Source organism: Vulpes lagopus, chromosome 3 (genome assembly GCF_018345385.1).
Source record: "Vulpes lagopus strain Blue_001 chromosome 3, ASM1834538v1, whole genome shotgun sequence".
NCBI lineage: Eukaryota > Metazoa > Chordata > Mammalia > Carnivora > Canidae > Vulpes > Vulpes lagopus.
In genome coordinates, this window is record NC_054826.1 from 67,343,395 (window position 1) to 67,366,198 (window position 22,804).

At 43.9% G+C, this 22,804-nt stretch overlaps 1 protein-coding gene across 1 annotated transcript in view; it reads right to left on the minus strand.

Moving 5' to 3' along the window:
* LOC121486791 (core histone macro-H2A.2) overlaps nt 1–22,804 on the minus strand; it is a 49,252-nt gene that overhangs the window by 20,138 nt on the left and 6,310 nt on the right. Inside the window, exon 2 of the mRNA XM_041748072.1 lies at nt 8,661–8,891. Within this exon, the coding sequence (XP_041604006.1) occupies nt 8,661–8,832 (172 nt within the window). The 5' untranslated portion in view covers nt 8,833–8,891. The remainder of the gene's footprint in view (nt 1–8,660; nt 8,892–22,804) is intronic.

Here is a 22,804-nt window from a genome sequence, read left to right on the forward strand (position 1 = left end):
AAAATGTTGGTATGACAAATTTTAGGTAAGTTATTGCCTGTGCTCTCTTCAAGAATGTTTAAGGTTTCAAGTCCTACTTTTAGGTCTTTAATCCATTTGAATTTATTTTTTGTGTATGGCATAAGAAAGTGGTCTAGGTTCATTCTTTTGCATGTTGCTGTCCAGTTTTCCCAACATCATTTGTTGTAGAGATTGTCTTTTTCCATTGGATATCCTTTCCTGTTTTGTTGAAGATTAACCATATGATTCTGGGTTCATTTCTGGGTTTTCTATTCTGTTCCATTGATCTATGTGTCTATTTTTCTGCCAGTAACATGTGGTTTTGATTACTACAGTTTTGTAGTATAACTTGAAGTCTGGAATTGTGATGCTCCCGTTTTGTTTTTCTTTTTCAAGATCGCTTTGGTTATTCGGGGTCTTCTGTGGTTCCATATATATTTTAGGGTTGTTTGTTCCAGGTTGGTGAAAAATGCTGTTGGTATTTTGATAGAGTTTGCAATAAATCTAGAGATTGCTTTGGGAAGTATAGGCATTTTAACAATATTTTTCTTCCAATCCATTTCTTTTTGTCATCTTCAATTTCCTTCATCAATGTTTTATACTTTTCAGAATACAGGCCTTTCACCTCCTTGGTTAAGTTTATTCAAAGGTACTTTATTATTTTTGGTGCAATTGAAAATTGTATTGTTTTCTTAACTTCTCTTTCTGCTGCTTCATTATTAGTGTCTAGAAATTCAACAGATTTTTGTACGTTGATTTTGTATGCTGTGACCTTACTGAATTCTTGATCAGTTCTAGTAGTTTTTTTTGTGGAGTCTTTAGGGTTTTCTATATACAATGACATGTTATCTGCAAATAGTGCAAATAGTTTTACTTCTTCCTGACCAGTCTGGATGCCCTTCATTTCTTTTTGTTGACTGATTGCTGTATCTAGGACTTCTACTATATGTTGAATAAAAATGGTAAGTGGACATCCTTGTCTTGTTCTTGACCATAGAGAAAACCTCTCAGCTTTTCCCCTACTGAGTATAATATTCCCTGTGGATTTTTCATAGAAGGCTTTTATTATAGTGAGATATGTTCCCTCTAAACCTACCTCTTTGAGGTTTTTTTTTAAAATATCATGAATGGTTGTTACATTTTAATCAAATGCTTCTTATGCATCTACTGAAATGGTCATATGGTTCTTAATCCTTCTCTGACTTATGCAATGTATCACGTTGATTGTTTTGTAAATATTGAACCACCCTTGCATTCTGGGAATAATTCTACTTGGTCATAGGGAATGCTTTTTTTCATGTACTGTTGGATTGGTTTTCTAGTATTTTGTTGAGGAATTTCGCATCTATGGTTATCAGAGATATTTAGTTCTCTTTAGGTCTTTAGTTCTCTTTTTTTTTTTTTTGTGGTGTCTTTATCTGGTTTTGGTATCGGGGTAATGCTGGCCTCATGGAATGAATTTGGAAGTTTTCTTTCCTCTTATATTTTCTGGAATAGTTTGAAAATAATAGGCATTAACTCCTTAAATGTTTGGTAGAATTTGCCTGAGAGGCAGTCTGGTCCTGGACTTTTGTTTGCTGGGAGTTTTTTGATCACTTCAATTTTGATCAACTTCAATTTCTTTGCTGGCAATTGTTCTATTCAAACTTTCTATTTCTTCCTGCTTCAGTTTTGGAAGGTTAGAGGTTTCTAGGAATTTATCCTTTTATTCTAGGTTGTCCAATTTGTTGGCATGTAGTTTTTCATAATATTATATTGTATTCATAATAAAATAAAGTTTTATTTTTTTAAAGCTTTTATTTATTTATTCATGAGAGACACAGAAAGAGATGGAGAGAGGCAGAGACACAGGCAGACAGAGAAGCAGGCTCCATGCAGGGAGCCTGACACTTGATCCCAGGTCTCCAGGATCACGCCCTGGGCTGAAGGTGGCGCTAAACCGCTGAGCCACCAGGGCTGCTTGGGTTTTTTTTTTTTAAAGTTTTTATATCATTTATTTCTGCTAATTTTTATTATTTCCTTCCTTCTGCTTTGGTTTTGGTTTTGTTTGTTCTTCTTTTTCAAGTGCCTGTAGGTGTAAGGTTAGGCTGTTTATTTGAAATTTTTCTTATTTCCTGTGGTAGGCCTGTATTGCTATAAATTTCCCTCTCAGGACTGCTTTTGCTGCTTCCCAAAGGTTTTGGATGTTGTATTTTCATTTTCATTTTCATTTGTTCCATGTTCTTGTTTATTTCTTCTTTGATTTCTTGGTTTACCTCTATGTTAAACTTTTTGAGGAACCACAAACTGTTTTCCACAGCAACTATATTAATTTACCTGCCTCCCAGCAATGCACCAGGTTTTCAATTCTCTACTTCGTCACCAACAATTGTAGTTCTTTTATAGCTATCTTAATGAGTGCCAGGATAAAGTTTTAAATGCATAATATAAAATACATAGGATGACAAAGAAAACCAATTCACTGGAATGTAATTTTCAAAGTATTAAAAAATCTGGAATATAGTAGTCTGTGTGCTGCTTTATGAACACATTAAATAACAAGATCTAGTGGTAGATCTAATAACTACTGTGATTTTGAAGTAATGATCAGCCTAATGATATTTCTATGTATCTTTAACAAGGGGACTATAATAAAAAAAACGCCACTGATTTCAATTGGCTTGAAAGTCCCAGGTGTAGGGGATCCCTGGGTGGTTCAGCGGTTTAGTGCCTGCCTTTGGCCCAGGAGGCAATCCTGGAGGCCCAGGATCGAGTCCCACGTTGGACTCCCGGCATGGAGCCTGCTTCTCCCTCTGCCTGTGTCTCTGCTTCTCTTTCTCTCTCTCTCTATCATAATTACATAAATAAATCTTAAAAAAAAAAAAGTCCCAGGTGTTGTTGACACACAACTGTGGTTTGTAGCCCACATCCATAGAGGAAGCAAATGGTAAAGTTTAGGTCTGTTTAGGGAAGCTGAAGATTGAATGTGAGGACCCCAGGGCTCAAGCCTCTTCTATGTCACACCCTCTCCCACCTGCCACACCTCTTCAGCTGCCAACCTCTCTTTTGCCTTCTTCTGAGCCAAACTCCCTAAGAGAGTCCCCATGCCCTTTGCCTCCTGCTCACATCTCCAGCTCCTCAACCCACTGCAGTTTGGCTTTGAGCACCCACACTGTCCTCCTCAGGGTCACCGTGACCTTGAGGTAGCTAGATTTGTAGTCCTTGTCTGGTTTTATTGGCATCATTGGTGACAATCACCTTTCCTTCGTTTCCCAGACACTGACTCTCCATGAGCCTCTCCTCATTAACCTCTGTTGCCCTCCTCAGCCTGCCTTGCCACACATTCCCCCTGCTTGGTCCAGAAACATGTGCATGCAGGTGCTGTTTGGACTGGTCCTGGGCTCCCCAGTCTTGTTGCCACACTCTCTCTGGGTACCTCACTCGCTCACTTGGCCTTTACAGCAGTCTGCCCATGATGCCCCCCATCTGTATCTCCAGCCCACAGCTCCCCTCTGGCTCCAGGCACGCCTAGTAGGGCTCCACTAAAAAACAATTCCCTTAGGGATGAGTTGCTAACATGTGTCCCAAGTGGTGCCAAGCACCTTTCATTCATTGTCTTATGTAATTCTCATCTTGACGCTATGAGGGTAAAGCAACATACCTTACAGTCCTCAGCTGATAAGTGGCAGAGCCAGAATTTGTCCTCCAGGGCACCTCGCAGAGACCTAAACCCTATGGGCTCCCCACTGAGCCCTTCACCCTGCACCCTATTTCCGCCCCATTGTTTCCTGCTTCAGCTACAGGCACCATTCTCATGCGTCTTCTACTTTCCTCTTCTTGGTCAGACTCCTTAGGTAAATTCTCCAATCCTCTTAGAGTGGAGTCCTCATCTCCACTCCTCAACATGGCAGCTTGGCTTGAAAGAAAGTGGCCAGCACAAGGCTGAAAGGTTCATGCTTTCCTTGATGCCCTTCCTCCCATCCAACCCATCATTGGGAGGAGCTGACTCTCGTCCTCCAGATATTTCCCCAATTTGCCCATTTCTTCTCATCATCCCCTCTGCACACCCCTGAACTGGCCACTATTGATTCTCAAAAGTGACACAAAAACAGCCCCCAGTGGTTTCCTGGACTCTGATCTTGCTTCCTGCTAACTGTTCACCTAAAGCCCAAGTGATATCCCCCAGAGGCCACCTCCTCACTTCTATGCTTCTCCCTAGCATGTGTGTGTACCTGTGTGTGCATATCATATACATTTTCATCATGGCCCTCAAAGACCTGCCTGCCCACTCCCCATCTCACCTCTCACCCCCTCCCATTCCCCAGCTCTGCTCCAGGCTCTGGAAGGGGCCCACACACTTCCTCTAAACTCTGGGTCTTCACCCTCATTCCTACCCCCACCTGAATATCTCCCCCAGCTCAATCTTCCATCAGAATCTACCTAATTCCAGGGATGCCTGGGTGGCTCAGTGGTTGAACCTGCTGCCTTTGGCTCAGGTTGTGACCCTGGGATCCTGCGATTGAGTCTCACATCAGGCTCCCCGCAGGGAGTCTGCTTCTCCTTCTGTCTATGTCTTTGTGTCTCTCTTTGTGTCTCTAATGAATAAAGAAAATCTTAAAAAAAAAAAAAAGAATCTACCTATTTCCTCCAACTAAATCCCCACTCTGGCTGCCATCAAAATCACTTGGGAGAGCTTTAAAAAATCCTGATGCCCCAGAATCTCTGGAGGTGAGCCTCGTCATCAGGATTTTAAATCAATCAACTTAAGAAAAACCCAGGGTTGCGAACCTGGTTATGTCCTAACAACTCTTACTTGACAAGAGGCAGCCCCCAGCACCCCGCCTGTACACACGTTTCCCAAAGCTCCTTTAACTTCCCTGCCTGGCATGTATGCCCGCTTATTGTGTTATGCTTAATGTTCCTCCGCCCTGCTGGTATGCAAGCCCCGCAGATGGAGGCAGGACCAGGTCTGTCTACTTTCCTCCGCATCATCAAGGCTTAATCCCAAGAAGAAACTCAGTCCAGATTTGTGTCATGAATGTTGAAGGTCATTTCAAGGGTGACTGGAGGCTCTCATGCTTTGAACCTCCTTTCCTAAACAAAATCAATTGATGACCTCTACCCCACCCCCAAAGTAACAACTCCCCCTCTTTTACTTACTCAACAATGGCCTGCAATTCTACTACTACTACTGATTCATTCCTTTCACTTAAAACTTCTCTCAATGCAAGTACAGCCCGAAAATATAACATTTTAACAGAGTTAGTCATTATACTTTGCCTTGAATGATTGCATCAGCTCTTAATAGTAGGGAGAGCAGAAGAATGACAATTTATTGAGTGTATCCTATGCACTAGGCATTTTACATATGTGAGCTCATGAACGGAGTTCAATGAGTTAGTTCTGGAAACACCAGAAACTCAGGAGGTTCAGGAATTAGCCCAAGGTAACAGAGCTGGTAAACTGATAGGAAGGGAGGGGAAGGACACAGAGAAGACATGCCTGGGCTTCAGAGGACCAACTTCACTTCTTCCCCCTGGCGCAGGACTCTGCTGGGTGCTAGGACTGGTTCCGGGGGGATGCAGTGTTATTGGCAACGGCATCCTTCCAGGTGCTTATCCTCTATTCTAGCTCACGTCCAGCACGTCGGCAAATCCTGTTGGATTTGCCTTCAAAATATATCGGTACTCTGACCACTTCTCGGTACATTCACTGCCCACTCACTGGACCTCTGTAAGAACCTTCTTGTTGCTTACCCTGCTTCTGCCCTGGTGCCCTCTCCCCACAAGGGTAGATCACATCCACATCCGCTCAAAACCTTCTATAACTCCTACTGCAAGCTCTCATCCCCCACCTGCCCATCCTCCTCAGGCCTCATTTACAGCCCAAGCCCCTTCCTCAGCCCAGCCTTCCAGCCCACTGCTGCTCCTCTTAACACCCTGCACCTGTCTTCCCCCTGCCTGGAGCGCCAGCCCGCAGACATGCATGCCCGCTCCCTGCCTCCCCCTCCATGGGGCCTCCGACCAGCACCGTTCACAACCTCCCTTACCTCCCCATTCCTTGAACACTCTCTCTCTCCTGGCTTTATTTGTCCCCTAGCACTTGTCACAGGCTTAGAATCATATGTGCTTCACTTACTTGCTTGGTGCTTCTCCTCCCCATAATGCACCTGTTCGAGGGCGGGGATTCCTATCTTGTTCTGTGCTGTAGCCTCAGCATCGAGAACACCAGGCATATAGTAAGTTTTCAATAAAAGTTTATTGAGTGAATGGAGGATTATGAATAATCAATTTGAAAAATTCGGTGCCACTCTACTTTGGGAGATACTATGTATCTTTAAAGATGTGCTGGCTCAAAGTCCAAAGTGTGACATTCGGGCTTTACTATGCATTGCTGGGGTCTGGTGGCTCTAATCTGAGATAAATTAAAACTCCTACCAGTGGTCCAATTCTAATACTAAGGAATAGTCTAAGGACTTGCCGTGTACACAGACATGTAGATGTTTACATGTATTTGTTAAATGAATGAACAGGAAAACATCAGCTTTCATCGGAACGATAGACTGAGATGCCAGTGACTCAAAAGACCAAAGTCTTTTCTATTATGCATAAAGGTTAGACCTTCACCGAGCAGCAGCAAAGGATGTACTACTTAATTATTGTTTGATTATACCAATATTATTAGAGGGTGATGTAATGTAGCAGAAGTACATGGCTTAGGATTGAAGTACCCCAGGGAACCCCCACTCTCTGCTTGGAGGCTGTGGGATCTCTGGTTACTTGGTGCCTTCCAGTCTCACTGGGTGATATGGACCTAACAGGTAGTTTGAAAGCTTCATTCGCCTTTCCCTCTCTGAGCCAGCAGATTTTTCCATCAGATTCCCAGGTCCCTCTCCAGACCCAGTAAATCAGACCACAGTGGGGGATGCAGCCAGGATCCTGCATTTTATTTTTATTTTATTTTTTTGGATCCTGCATTTTCAACAGGCATTCCCCAAGCCTGTAGGCTGCTGCTGCATGACTGGCTCCAGTCTTGCTCCTCTGAGCCCTCCCTGGACTAGCATCAGCATCAGCTGGCAGCACGTTAGGAAGGCTGTGTCTCAGTCTCCACCGCAGGCCTTGTCGACAAGATCCCTGGGAATGGTTGGCACTTTGAAAACACTGCTCTCTCCCACCTGATTGGACCAACTTTCAGAGCCCTCCAGCCCTTCTCTCCAACTTCCTAAAGGGGGCCCGTGAAAAACTTTTAGTTCAGGGACAAGCCTTTCATTTCACAATAAGGGAAAGGCTTAAGATGCCACGGTCTACCCCGAGGGAGCCCCAGGGGAGCCCCAGGGGAGAAGGCTTCCACAGGGTAGATCAAGGCAAACGTTTCATCGCTAACATTGCTTGGTGAAGATGCAGGACCAAGAGAACAGAACGGGACGAGCATCTAAGAGGAGGAAGAGATTGCTCTTAAGGGAGAAGGAGCAGGGGAAGGGGCCTGGGGACAGAAATGGGGTTCAGCCCCGTTGCATCTGTAGGTTTTCATGCTGTGGCGGCAGAGGGCAAGGCTTCTGGGGGAGACAGCTTGGGGAGGTTTGCTTTACCCAGAAGACTGCTTAGCAGATTTAAACTTGGTGCCTGGGGGATTTGTTAACCTTGAGCAGAGTCAGAGACATTGTTGCTTGTGGCTAACATGACTCCTCAAGGAACTAATCTCACTTACTTATACATATTTTTATATATTTTATTTATAAATATTTTGCATATATATATATTTAAAGCATCCTTGAAATCTGAAGTATGGTTCCTATTTAACCGTGACATGGGAGAACAAGAGTAAGAAAGCTAAACAGGGGGGCGCCTGGGTGGCTCAGTCAGTTAAGTGTCCAACTCTTGGTTTTTGGCTCAAGTCATGATCTCAGGGTCGTGGGATAGAGTCCTGCAATGGCTCTGTGCTCAGCTCGGAGTCTGCCTGAAGATTCTCTCTCCCTCTCCCTCTCCTTCTCCCCCTCCCCCAGCCTGTGCTCTCTCTTTTTCCCTCTCTTTGTTTAGAGAAATAAATAAATAAAATCTTAAAAAAAAAACTAAACAGAGAATTATTTAAATATATAAATATCACACATAGCAAAAATCTCATCTTTTAGTAATGTTAACAACCAACATGGGAAATTACTTCCTGTGTACCCATTGTACATAAAGGAGGGCACAACTGGGACATTATGGGCTTCATGGAACCAGCTGGTTCTGATGTGGGGTCAACACTATTCACGGACGATGAGCCCTAGTTCCAATACGCCGGGAGACCTGATGCAAAGTGAAGACCCCCCCAGGTACAATATGAATAGCACCCTGCCCCCCCTCCCATCCCCAATCTTCCCTGGAGTTTCTCTTTTGCGGGAACCCAGACTTTTACACACTGTGTTTACCTAAAGCAAGACACACACCTTTTTCTCGGCTGGTCTAGAAAAGCCACTTGATGGCGTGTTCTCTTCTTTTCGCGTTGGTCTCCTGTCATTATGCCCCCCTCCCTCCCCTAAAGCCTGCAAAATGAATCTCAGCCAAGCAGGCATTGATCCCAAAGGTCACTCTGGTCTTAAGCAGAAACCCTGTTAGCACCCCCCAGCCTTGAACCCCCACCACGGGAAGGGATCCCCTCTGTCTGGGGTGGCTGGGGAGCAGGGAGGGGTGACACGTTACCTGCCAGGTACTCGATGACTGCTGCCATGTAGACGGGAGCACCCACGCTGATCCGGTACTTGAATGTCCCTTTCTTCAGGTACCGCATCAGCCTCCCCACGGGGAAGATGACGCCGGCCCTGGCTGAACGGGACAGCTTGGACATTTTCTTCTTCCCGCTCCGGCCCGACATCTTGCCTCAGTTTCCCTCTCAGCTTGCTGATACGGAGGCCTCCCGGCACTAACACGATGCTGAAAAGGAAAGACGGTAGGGTGAGGAAGGGTGGTTGGCGAACATTTTGGGGACGGTCATGTGGCACTAGGGCACCGCGTGACACATCTGGTTGTCCTGAGAGGCAGCTGAGACCTGGCTGCCATCGCAGGCCACTGCAGGCTGGGCGCTGGGCATGGGGACTCCACAGTGCATCAGCAATCCCCCCCCCCCCCCCCCACGGACATCTCCCCCGTCGCATCAAGCCCACCCAACCTCAATGGGAGAGGCCAAAGAAACTTCATTAGAGAAAGGGGTCATGGGGCTGTCGTCTGCAGGACAGCAGCCCCAAAGGTGCCCAGAACCCCTGCATGTGTCACCTTATATGGCAAAAGAGACTTTGAAGATATGGTGAAGTCAAGGATCCTGAGATGGGGAGATTATTCTGGAATATTTGGGCAGGCCCAGTGTAATTGCAAAGGTTCTTTTAGGAGGGGGCAGGAGATGAGAGAGTAGTAAGAAGTGCAAGGAGGGAAGCAACAGATTCTCCCCTCAAGAGCCTCCAGAAGGAATCAGCCCTGCCAACACCTTCACTGAAGCCCAGAGAACCTGATTTTCACCCTTCCCGCTCCAGAACTGCCAGGGAATAAAATCCTATTACTTTAACCCCTACATTAAGGCTAATTTATTATAGCAGCAGCAAGAGAACAGATATGATTACTCTTCACCCTAATTTGCTCCTGCCTGTCTGAATCCAGAGTACTTAGTTATACAGCGATGCCTGTCCTGGTCGGCTCTGATGGACGGACGACTCAGAGCTGATGTGTGTTTCTAAATTCTCCAATAATAGAGCATTTGTAAAAACAGAAATACGTCAGAAGATGCAATTGATTAAATATTCTACTGCAGAGTAACCAAACCTAGCAAACTAAAAGTTACAAAGCGGCCCAAGCTTCTGCTCCTTGGAATGAGGAGTCCAGGCCGATTGAAGGGAGAAACTTTAGAATCAGCCTTAAGAAGTGACTTCAGTACCATGCACCATGAGACACGCCTATAATTCATGGTTATTTCAGGAAACGATCTTCTGTATGAAGATAAGATCATTATATACTTCCAAAAAGCTAATTCAGAGAATTTTACTAGAACTTTATCCATTTGTTGAGGGTATATTGTGCTCAAAAGATGGGATATAATACATAAAAGCAAGTTAGATAGGACACACGGGCATGACCAAAGGAAGAAAAAAAAAAGAAACAAAATTTCTAGGCAATGTATTAATGAATCAAAGTTCTCTGCTCCAAGGGCAAGGTCATTCTTGAGGGCCGTTTCATCTGGGAATGCAAAATAAGAAAGGCAAAAACACACTTGAGATTGGTTCTGTTTGTGGAGGCTGCCTGTCTTGCATGCTGGCCAGGCCGGTGGACCAATAGCCAAGGTGGTCATGAAAAGGCCCAAGAAAGTGGGTAAAAAAAATATGATGAAAGGAAGTGCTACATGGATGCACGGCTGATGGGAAAGACACGAAGCTGGGAATTATTTAATCTGGATGGAAGAACGAACATAGAGTTCAGTTTCCTCAAGTAGTTGATTACCCCGTTACGACTGAGGAGTTTTATATAAACAGTATGGAATTGGCAACCAACCCCATTCTTGACATCCTCCTATCTCCGAGGTGAATAATGTGAGTTTGAGGCGTTTTATTACATACTTCACATACATTATTTTTTACATGCTCATACGTACTTACTATACTCCTATTTTATGAGTCGTTTTGCCACCAAAATGTGTAGGTATTCATCAAAGTTAAGTACAAGCAAAGAGGAGCAAATGGCCTTACAATATTATCTCTTTTGCAGTAAGGCGCAGGGATCAAACACAATCACCCTTTTTAGAACTTGCACATTTTCTGTGCCTCTGCTGTGCCAGGCTGCTACCTCTCACGAAGCCACTCGGATGTCTTCCCTTGGAGGAAGCAAGCAACAGCAATATTAGCATTTTAGCCATCAATTTACATTAAGGAAACTGAGGTCACGCATCTGTCAATGTCTGCAGTACCTGCTGTTGGTCATCACTGACCCAAGGCATAGGGGACTCATAAAGCAATGTGAATCGGTCCTGTCCCCAGAGAGAGCTAAATGACAGATTTGCTAGCTGCTGGTAGTATTTGAATGGAGGGGGCTCCTGATACAGTGGGAAGCCTCCAGGATGGGGAGCAAAAAACCTGGGTGAGGTCCTGCTTCTACATAACTAGCTAGGGGAGCTCTGTGTTCATTGGTGTGGACCTCATCTGTAAAATAAGGCAGTGACTCATTGATCCCAAAGGTCACTCTGGTCTTAAACACTCCAATGTTTGTGAAATGCACTTTCAAATGGTTCTGGAAAAGCTTTCATACCTCTGGAAATGAATTTTGTAGAGTTAAGAGCCTGTACAGGTTCATAAAGATGTATGAGTATTGGTGACTCTGCTAAGCCAATTATGTGCTTTTTGTAGTTATGGGTAAGTTGGGGGAGGGAGAAGATTAGTAGGTCTGGTTGCCAAGGAAACCACCTGAAAAATCCATCACAGAGTGGACTTGCCCTGTGGATACTGTGCACACTAGATGGTCACGATCTCTCATACCAACAGAGAGAATGATGCACAAAACACAAATACACAAAGGCAGGACATACTCATCCCTCCCTACTCCACCATATTTTTCTCAAATGAAAATAGCCAGAAAATGACTAAGTGTGCGGGATAAAACCTCCTAGGGACTCCTCCAGTGTCAGCCAAGAGGAGTCACAAATTTCCCTAAATATTGAGAATTAGTGGCAGTAGAAGGAAAACAGGTGATGTTAAGGGACTGACGCCTAAAACTCTCATGAAGGGAAGACAGCCAAGGAAAGAAAACCAGGGTTAGATCATGTAGGGATCACTCTACACATAGCGTTTTTTTTTTTTTAAATTTTTATTTATTTATGATAGTCACACAGAGAGAGAGAGAGGCAGAGACACAGGCAGAGGGAGAAGCAGGCTCCATGCAGGGAGCCCGACGTGGGATTCGATCCCGGATCTCCAGGATCGCGCCCTGGGCCAAAGGCAGGCGCTAAACCGCTGCGCCACCCAGGGATCCCCACATAGCGTTTTGTAACCACACTTTCTTTAGCTTCCAGATTTTCCTCCAGATTAAGACCTTAGATCTGGGGATGTGGCTCTGTCTGAAGTATCAATGGGAGATTGTGCCTGGGGAACCCATCTTTGCAGACACCATGCTGAGCTTCAGCAGCTGGGCACCCCAAACTCCTGGGCCCCTGATGTTGGGGGGACCTGTACATTGTAGGAATCAGACCACATCTGGAAATCCCTAAAGATTCAGAAAGGATGCAGATGGAGCGGACATGTCACACCTCCTGGACCCTACAAGTGGAAGGAAGTGCTTGGCATCCACTGACCACTCCAGAGAAGACCCTGTGTTTACCCATGACCCCTGCCCCCAGCCTGCACTGAACTTCATCTGGAGTGGTGAGACATCATAATTCCTAAGGTCCTTCGTTCCCAGGCTACCCCTTCCCCTGACTCTATCTAGTCTTGGGAGATCAGGAGTTTAAAAACTTGAACAGGTTTTTACCTACTTGCCACAAATCTCCAAATTTCTGTGGAGGGCTGCTCATCTAAAGAGAAAAGAACTATTGCAATGTGAAATTTGTTTCCATCAGACTAATACTTAAATGTTTACATTTATTTACCTTCTGCTCTAAAACATTTTTTTCTCTAATTAGGCAAAGCTAAGGACTACAGTACATTATGTTTGTTTACAAGTTTGAAGACAAGAATATGGCTGGATGAAACTCTTCCAGTGGTTATAGGCACCACGTGGGGGCCCCCCTGGAGCCTGCACATGGTCAAGCTCAGCTGGCCCAACCCCTCCAGGCCCATCCTGGGGTATCATGGGGTCCTTAGGAGGAATTGGGAACCAGACCAGATAACCTAGATCTGTAATATATCTATCCTTTCATATTGGAGAGACCAGGAAAAACCGAGATATAAAGTCTCATAGTTGCAAAGTGAACGGGAGAGTTTTCAGCATGCTAACGGTGGGGACTCAGGGAAGAAGGGGGGAGAATGCAGAGCTGCTCATTCCCTTCTCTCTCCAAAAGCACAGTTAGAAGAACAAAACTGGTTTCGCGTGTGCTGGGCAGAGGGCACATTTGGACTCTGTAGATTTAGGATTTAAAGCCCATAAGGACACTGATGGGCTAGATTTTACAGACAGCACAAGGGTAAACATCAAATTGTAGCATTGACTCAGACATGGGCAATAAACTCACACCAGCCTATTCAAATCACTGCTGTATTTCATTGATTTTATGATGCTTTTTTTTTTTTTACACTTTATTATCTCTGGAAATCAGTATGCATCTTCCAACTGTGATGTCATTGATTCCATGAAAGATAGTGTTTATGAAGCATTTATTATTGAACGAGAAACTACATTCGTTGTGGAATATACATGGCCCTTGTCCTCAAATATTTTCCAATGAAGTCGTAAGACAGACCGTGCTAAAGTTTCAAATAGATGCTGGAGACATGGTTCCTAAACTGTGCACCAAGGTACCCTGGGACAGACAAGTCAGCAGATGTTTGAGCTTCCAAGGGAAATGAAGTGATACTCGACCTATTGGACTCTACAACTCTAGGGTCAAAGTGTTCCTACCAGTGGTTCATGGTGGGTCGTACTATCTGCTTTCTCATGGTGTTGCATCTTAGAAAGCTGAGTTTTTGGTGGCTCCTGTGATTAAAGCAAGGGTCAGGGAGAAATCAATGTGGAACAGAAAATGACAGTGGCAGTGTCCAACCGGATTCTAAGGTTCGAGAAGTTGTGCAGTGCCCAACAGGTGCACACACCCTATTTGTAATTCATTATGGCTATCTGTGAATGGTTTACAAATATTCTTTTTTCTTCTTATTCATGAATCAGTTTTTTTTTCCAAATAGCTTTTAATTGCAAGGACATACATACTTATTAAGTTGTTTGGACCTCACCACTTAATAAATGGAATTGATAGGCATTTCTTCTGGCCTAGGCGCTTGGAGGAAAAAATGGCCGAGACAGCAAATTTCTCTGTGAACTGAAAAAGTCTGAGAACTTCTCTTAGGGCCCATCACCCACAGGCTGAAATCTAGAAATATGACTTGATCAAGGTCACCCTGAATCAAAGCAAACAAAGAAGTTAAAGAAGCTATTTAAAATTTTGAGTTTAGGGGTGCCTGGCTGGCTCAGTCAGTAGAGCATGTGACTCTTGATGTCAGGGTTGTGAGTTTGAGCCCCATGTTGAGTGTGGAGATCACTTAAAAATAAAATGTAAAACAAAATTTTGAGTTTATCTTTAAATCTAAGTACTATTTGCACATAGTAGTATAAAGGAAAAAGGTAAAGAAATGCATAAAATGAAAAGCAATAGTCTCCCACCCCACTCTTTCTACCCCCAATCTCGCTTCCAGAGGCCATTTGGGAACAGTTTTTAATTTTAGTTCTGGTGGTCACCTCCAAAGCTCTAGTGTTTATACATTGACTTTGCAATTTATTTCCACTTTTTAGACAGTCTGTCAATGCCGAAGAAGGACAAGAACTTAAGTCCTCTTTCTTCTCCCTATTCTAGTTGTTGAACAGCATACTTTCATTTTTATTTCCTCTGCTGATTACCTTGGGAACTTTGTTTATTTTTCAAAGATTTTATTTATTTGAGAGAGAGAGAGAGCATGAGTGGGGGAAGGGGGGAGGGGGAGATGGAGCAGAGGGAGAGGGACAAGTAGATTCCATGCTGAGCACAGAGCCCCCACAACTCCAGGCTTGACTTGGGACTCCATCCCATGACCCTGAGCTTAAATCGAGAGTTGGACCCTCAACTGAGTCACCCAGGCACCTCTACCTCAGGAACTTTAAATACAACACTTCAATCTCTGACTCCCCAACCTACAGGTGTTCCCCCTTGAACCATTGTTACATCGGAGGAGGCTATGTGCCCTGATTCTTCCCTGGCCCTCGTTCCCTACCTCCCCTCCTGCTTCCTACCTCTGTCCTCCAGCCACCATCATCCCCACTCACAGCCTTTATATTTGGATCTGTAATCACAGTGAAATCTTCATTTTGGCTCTAGATTGATTTTGAACATGAAATGCTCATAAGCAGCATTTATATGATTAAAACTTTGTAAAGACTTTCCTTTCACAATCAAGTGGGTGCTGGGCTCACATTTGCTTTTCTGTGGTCCAGCACCGGGCATCTTGTGTCTCAGTATCAACAAGTGGATTCTTTGTTCTGAAAACATGTTGTTCAAAATCATTCCACATTTTACTTGGCTTCACATTTATTTATTTAAAGATTTTATTTATTTTTTCATGAGAGACACACAGAGAGAGCAGAGACACAGGCAGAGGGAGAAGCAGGCTCCCTGTGGGGAGCCTGATGTGGGACTCGATCCCAGGACCCCAGGATCATGGCCTGAGCCTAAGGCAGATGCTCAACCACTGAGCCACCCAGGCGTCCCTGGCTTCACATTTAGATTGTGTCTTACACAGCTTCCCCCACCCCCAAGTTACTAATTTGGGATTAAGTGCAGTAGTTGGGCTCTATGAAGCAGCTGGGAACACTGGACTAGTGCATGGTGAACGGGGCTCCTAGGGGAAGCAGGGTTAGGTGGCTGCAAGGCTCTGCTTATGACTTTTTCTTTTCTTTTCTTTTCTTTCTTTCTTTCTTTCTTTCTTTCTTTCTTTCTTTCTTTCTTTCTTTCTTTCTTTCTTTCTTTCTTTCTTTCTTTCTTTCTTTCTTTCTTTCTTTCTTTTTTTAGATTTTATTTATTCATGAGAGACACAGAGAGAAAGGCAGAGACATAGGCAGAGGGAGAAGCAGGCTCCCCCCAGGGAGTCTCATGCAAGACTTGGTCCCAGGACCCCGGGACCTGTGCGAGTTGAAGGCAGATGCTCAACCACTGAGCCACCCAGGGGTACCCAGTCATGACTTTTTCATCAACAAATCAATATATAACCTTGTGGGATCCCTGGGTGGCGCAGTGGTTTAACGCCTGCCTTTGGCCCAGGGCGCGATCCTGGAGACCCGGGATCGAATCCCACGTCGGGCTCCCGGTGTATGGAGCCTGCTTCTCCCTCTGCCTATGTCTCTGCCTCTCTCTCTCTCTCTCTGCCTATCATAAATAAATAAAAAAAAATTATTAAAAAAAAATATATAACCTTGTTTTACATGCGTTTGTGTTTAAAGATATCTTATACGATGTGTATTGCTGAGTCACTAACACTGAATTCATGGGAACTAGTGACTGTAACTTAAGCTTGAAGGAACCTCATCTAACACATATTTTCTCCAGAAGGCACGTGTATTCGCAGCATTCTTGTGCTCAGGAACTCTACACAACACAGCACTTCAGGACGGTGCCTCGGGGCCATTTTGAATAGTGGAATCACCAATGGAAAGCACAAAAGTGTGAAAACGATGGTGCTAAACAGGCCACGGAAAGGGCATGAATTTAGAGCGTGAGAGATGAAAGAGGAAGGCCAGCCCTCGGTAGAATTCAGCTGGGAAGGTAAGTGATGAGGCTAAATTTTTTACTGCCCGGTGCATGTCTTTGAAAGACTGGAAATCCATTGATTTGTGGGTGACATATACATTTTAGCAAGCAGGCAAACTCGCTAATATGGAATCCGTGAATAATGAGGATCCATTGTGTTTTCCTTCTTGTTGACAAGAGAAAAGTGTGGCTTTGCCATATCCTAAAAAACACCCTGCTTTTCAGTCATTGTTCTTTGCAGGGGCCACTTTCTTCCCAGAGACTTTTATCCAGAAGTCTCCTGACCTCCTGCTCCTGTTGGGAATGGTTGTCTCACCCAGCGGTCATCCTGGGACTGTCTTCCTGGCTTGTGCCTCACCCAACATCTTCCTCTTTCTTGGCCTGCTGCTATGGTTTCTTGTAACTCTTCAGAGACAATTCAGAGAAGTACACTTTGTTCTCTTACATAAATGGAGTTGTCTTTACGGAATGATCTTTGGAGGATCACTTGGTAATCAACAATTCAATCAATCAAATAATTTTTAGTATCAGAATCATTTTGCTTCAACATTTTGATCCATTGTTGTTTTTTGTCGAGTGTTACAGAGAAATTTGGTGCTACCAACCCCCATACTTTCTTTTAACTTATTTTAAATTTATTTTTCATTTTTCAAAACCCCTCCATACTTTTATTTTTTTATTTTTTTATTTTTTTTTTTTATTTTTTTTAAGATTTATTTATTTATTATTTATGATAGTCACAGAGAGAGAGAGAGAGAGAGAGAGAGGCAGAGACACAGGCAGAGGGAGAAGCAGGCTCCATGCACCGGGAGCCCGACGTGGGATTCGATCCCGGGTCTCCAGGATCGTGCCCTGGGCCAAAGGCAGGCGCCAAACCGCTGCGCCACCCAGGGATCCCCCCTCCATACTTTTAGATTGTCTCTTAATGTTCTAAAATTTCACAAGGACATGTTTAGATGTGGGTCCTCCCCATTTCCACTCACCCTGCTCAGCTCTTGGAGATAAGCCCATTCAATCTATCATAAGACTTGTGTCTTTAATAACTCCAGGGATTTTCTGGTATGGATTTGATTATTTCCTTCCATTTCTTTAACTCCTCCCCTTTTTAAAAAAGATTTTATTTATTTATTCATGAGAGACAGAGAGAGAGAGAGAGAGAGAGAGAGAGAGAAAGGCAGAGACACAGGCAGAGGGAGAAGCAGGCTCCATGCAGGGAGCCCCACGTGGGACTCAGATCCCGGGACCCCAGGATCAGGCCCTGGGCTGAAGGCGGCACTAAACCGCTGAGTGCCCCTGGGCTGCCCTATTTCCCTCCATTTCTTTATTCCTCCCACTTGTCCCTTCTCTTACTGGGATGCCTATAAACCAGGGATTGGATCTCCTGGATGGGTCCTCTTTTTCCTTCTGTTTTTTTTTTCAGTCCCGTAACATCTAATTTTGGCCAACAAATTATTAATCTTCAAGAGCTCTTTCTTATTCTCTGACTCTTCCTTTTTCTCTTCCTTCCTTCTTTTATGAACGTACCATGTTCAAGTCTCTCTGAAACTGCTTGGGGTGTGTTGACGTTATTGTCTGTTCTCTAAGTTATATTATCCAGTCAGTCATCCTATGTTTTTATTTTCATCTTTTTCTTTCATGTCAGCTTTCCTTCAATGTCTGGTGAGCTTTGGTCATGCTTTCATGTTTAAGAATGAAAGACAAGCCTGATTATTATAGGCAGATAGAAAAGTTTTCCTCAGCTATTATTTGGTAGGCATGGTTCCTGCTTTTGGGACCTCTGGGTACATGCATAAGGCCTGCCAAGAAGCAGGGATCACCTGGGTGCCCAGTCAGGGACTTAGAACCCAAAAAGCCAGAATGAGAACCCATTACTTTGTGGAATCTCAGGCATCCTAGAAATTCTAGACCTGCCCTGTAGTTGTTCAATTTCCCTCTTTTTAAAAATGTAAGACTAGATTTCTTTTTAAAAATAAATTATATATTTGAGGGGTGGGCAGAAGGAGAAGGAGAGAATCTTAAGCAGGCTCCATGTTCAGTGCAGGGCCCAACGTGGCGCTTGGTCTCCGGACCCTGACATCATGACCTGAACCGAAATCAAGTCAGACATTTAACCAGTTGAGGTACCCCAGTACCCCATGCAGTTGTTCAATTTCTTTAGAGAGGAAATCTCAGATTGTTACTTGGGGGATAAATGCTGGATTGCCGGAAACTCTACTGGGAGGTGGGGAGGGAGAAGGACTAATTCACCCAGCCGTTCTGGAAACAGACTCTCAACAACTCCCCATCTCTCACCCTGCCTTGACTCTTACTCATGGCTTCCCCGGAGATATTGTCTGCACAGTCGGAGGCCCTTGCAGTCTTCCAGAAATTTGTTGAAATCTCCCACCTGCTGAAGACCCACACTAACCCCTGCCCCTTTGTTGTTCAGTGTTTATTTTCTTTGAAATTCTTTACCATTACTTTTGTGGGCTCCAAGAGAGGGAAAGCACATGTGCTCCGTCCATCATGTAGAAGTGGAAACGGAAAGTGTCATTTCAATTTAACATCTTAACAAACATCATTTGGGATTTAGCCTAGAAATGAGTATGCTGGTAAGGAGAAAGAGCTCAACTGTTTTATAATTGAGTAATAATGTCATATTGAAAAATTTAGATCACTTTCATCACCAGGTGAGTCATTGGTCTTGAGATAATTGGAGAATATAAAATTTCCTATCAAGAGATTATTTAAGACCCATTAATATAACAGAATCAAATTCAGTGTGTCTGTATTTGCCCGGTTGTAGCAAATGTATATGGGATTCCTATAAACAATATTTGTAATTATACTATAGTCCCAGAAGGGAAGAGAAGAAAGAAAAGAAAAATTCCAAGCATTTGCCCTGATTGAATAAATTCTTTTGGTGGGAAACAGCAAACTTTGCTTACCACCCTGATTGCCTGTCTTCGTGAAAAGACAAAATAGTCTGGTTTCTTTGGACAAAATTTTCTTTTAAATAAATTCTTTCTCAAGCATAAAGAGCTGATCAAGAGTAACTCATTTTTTTATGCCTCAAACAACTTCTTGAAATTTTTATTATATGTAAACTGATGAGTTTGATGACAAACTCTAGCCAATCAGCAAGATGGTCCATTCGAAGCTGCCAGCAATCCTGACTTAAATGACCATTTTAAAGTGGCTTTATAAAAGAGAGAGCAGCCATTTGAGATGGGGAACAGTAATTGTGGGCCGAGTGTTACAGGTGAGGTTTGGTTGGGCTGATGAACCACCCTGACAAGGGATCTGGAATTGCAAGACACCTTATTTTAAAGTAGTCTTTTGAGCTGTTCTCTTCAGAAGTATACAAATCAGGGCCTGTGGGGAGGGAAAACGCTCATGGGGAGGGCTTTGGTCCCATGCCTGCTAGCAGGGTGCTCCTGGTAGGTGGAGAAATCTGAGGCAGAGCAGGGCTCCAGCTGCCTCTTCCTTAGTGAGGAGGGACCCTAGGGGTGGGAAGGGAGGGGGGCCTGATGCCTGAAAGTCAACAAGGCTGGAGCTTTGCTCTGTCCCTGTGCTAGCAAAAGCCTTGGCCCCTAGAAGATTCTCCCTAAATTTCTGTTGAATAAATGAGCAAGAGAGTGAATTCCCATAAAAAAGTATATGAATCAAAATGCTTTCATATATATATATATATATATATATATATATATATATATATATTACTTTAAAACTGGAAATCAGAGGTCTTCTAGCTTTTTGATGATGGCAATGAATTTTTTAAAACTTTAAGTACTGTCTTAAAATTGCTGAAATGTATTCATTTTTAGTCCCTGTGATATTTCTCTAATCTGTAGTATCGCGCTTCAGAATATCTCATATTGTAAATATTTTAAAAAAAATGAAGTAAAAAAACATGAAGTAGACATGGCAACGAAGCATCTTCACACTGTCAGCTCAAAATTCTCCTTTGGGAGAATAAAATGAGATGAAATAAAACTAGGTAGGACATTAGGGAATTCAATACAAATGTATTAACTATATGTAGAAATATATTTTTAAAGGCATTAAACAAAAAACCTCACACCTAATAGAATTCTAATATATTTTGGTGTTACCCTACGTACTGTATTAAAATAATAATAGAATTATTTTGTAGCTGTAAAAACCATTCTCAGTAATACTAGCTAAATCACTTGCTCTATTACATTTCCATTTATGAAGTCCAAGGGCAAATCATTATTGCACAAGTAATCCTTTCCAAACCGTTTTCTTCCAAGGCCACCTCTAAGTGAATGAGAATAGTCAATAATTTTATCGTCATATATGTTAGAGCACATTAACAATTTATAATGTAAAGAGCTATATCAAATGCAATTTCATCAAAATGACACACGGATCAAATTAACTAAATTAACCAACCATGAACGTTAGAACCAAGCATTAACCCAATTTATTTAAATTATACTATTGGGTTACAAATCACTCCCTTTTTAAAAAGTCTTTCAAGTCATGTCCTGGAATAATCCAGGAGGAAGCTCAACTACTGCCAGTGCATTCTTTATAATCCAGAGTCAGAGCCTGTGCCTATCTCCTTCTAGAGGGGACGGGGAGAGGAGAGCTGAGCAAAGGCTGGGAGCAGATGTGGCCTAGATTTAGGGCGTACGCTGCCACAGTGGTACTCAGCGACTTTTAGCAGGTTTTGTTTCTTTTGTTAAATGTAGGCTCAAGGGCAGCCTGGGTGGCACAGCGGTTTAGCGCCGTCTTTAGCCCAGGGCCTGATCCTGGAGACCTGGGATCGAGTCCCATGTCAGGCTCCTTGCATGGAACCTGCCCCTCCCTCTGTCTTTGTGTGTCTCTCATGAATAAATAAATGAAATCTTAAAAAAAAAAAATGTAGGCTCGAATTTTTATTTTATTATTTTTTATTTTTTATTTTTATTTATTTATTTTTTAAAGATTTTATTTATTTATTCATGATAGAGAGAGAGAGAGAGAGAGAGAGGGGGGGGGGCAGAGACACAGGCAGAGGGAGAAGCAGGCTCCATGCAGGGAGCCCGACATGGGATTCGATCCCGGGTCTCCAGGATCGCGCCCTGGCCCAAAGGCAGGAGCTAAACCGCTGCGCCACCCAGGGATCCCTTTTTTTTTTTTTTTTTAAAGATTTTATTTATTTATCGAATTTTTTTTTTAAAGAAGACAAAAGGACAAGTTGTTGATATCTATTTAGTTTCTTCCTTATGAGCCTATATGAGGCCACCTCCGGAACCAGTTGAATGAGAAATGAATGTAAGTGAGTGAATAACAATAATTTTAATTCTCATTGGATCTTAGTCATGCACCCCGGAAGAAAATGTCTTCCTGAATCTATTCATTCATGGAAAACAAAAACCAAACCCTTCACTGGGTCCAGCCTGGTTTCTGGTCTTTTTGCTCTTGAGAATTGACAAACAGGAACAGTGGGCAAGCTATCCTGTTTCTTCAAAAGCTAATCACTGCAAATTAGCAGTGATTTTATTGTTATCAACAGGGGCCTCCTGCTTCTCTGGGCAGGGGACCGACTTTGTCTGAGGCCAGATGAGCTTCTCAGGTGAGGGGTGAGGAGACACAGGAGTTCGCTTTGGGGCTGAAAGTGAGTGCACCAGCATCAGAGGGCTGTAGGCCTTGGTGCTGCCTGGCCCACCAGGGGCTTCCAGAGACACCATGGCTGCTGGGCCTCTGAGTACATAGGTAGGGCTGGTTGTGGGCTCTCAAGGCAGAGGCAGTTGTCCCAAGACCCCTCTTCCTCCATCCCTGTCTGTCTCCCCTCCTGTTTTCCTTACTGTCAGTGGGTGTACTATGGGCATAAGTGGTGGTGGCGGGGCTGTGGCTCTAGTTGCAGTGTTCTATCCTGTGACAGGCAGTGTCCTTCCCTGGTTATGGCTGTGGGGACCCGCCTTGGTGGTCTGTATCTGCTATACCTGGTAAGGGCAACCACGAGGCCCATGGTGCCTTTCCACCTATAGGTGCAAGCTGCTAGACCTCGGATGAGAGGTGCAGTGGGCCAAAGTGTGTGTGTGTGTGTGTGTGTGTGTGTGTGTGGTGTGAGGGGGGTAGGGGCTCGTCTTGTACTCACCACCTGTGGCCCTTAGTCAAACCTGTCGATTATTCAACACCTCCCCCGCCAATCCTTCCAACTTTGCTCAAACCAACGAAAGCAACCTTTCAGGAGCTCCAACATATAAAACAGATGGAAGGAAGGGGAGCAGTCCTGGTTGGAATCGGGAGGTGCTTGAGAACCTTGATGCCTGGGTCCCTACCTTTCCTGCTTTGGGCCTCCGAGAACTGACAGCTATTGCACCTGCTGACCCGTGAGGGCCTTTCCGACCTGACAGTTGCTTCTATTCAATGAAGATGCTCAAAAGGTCACTCCTGA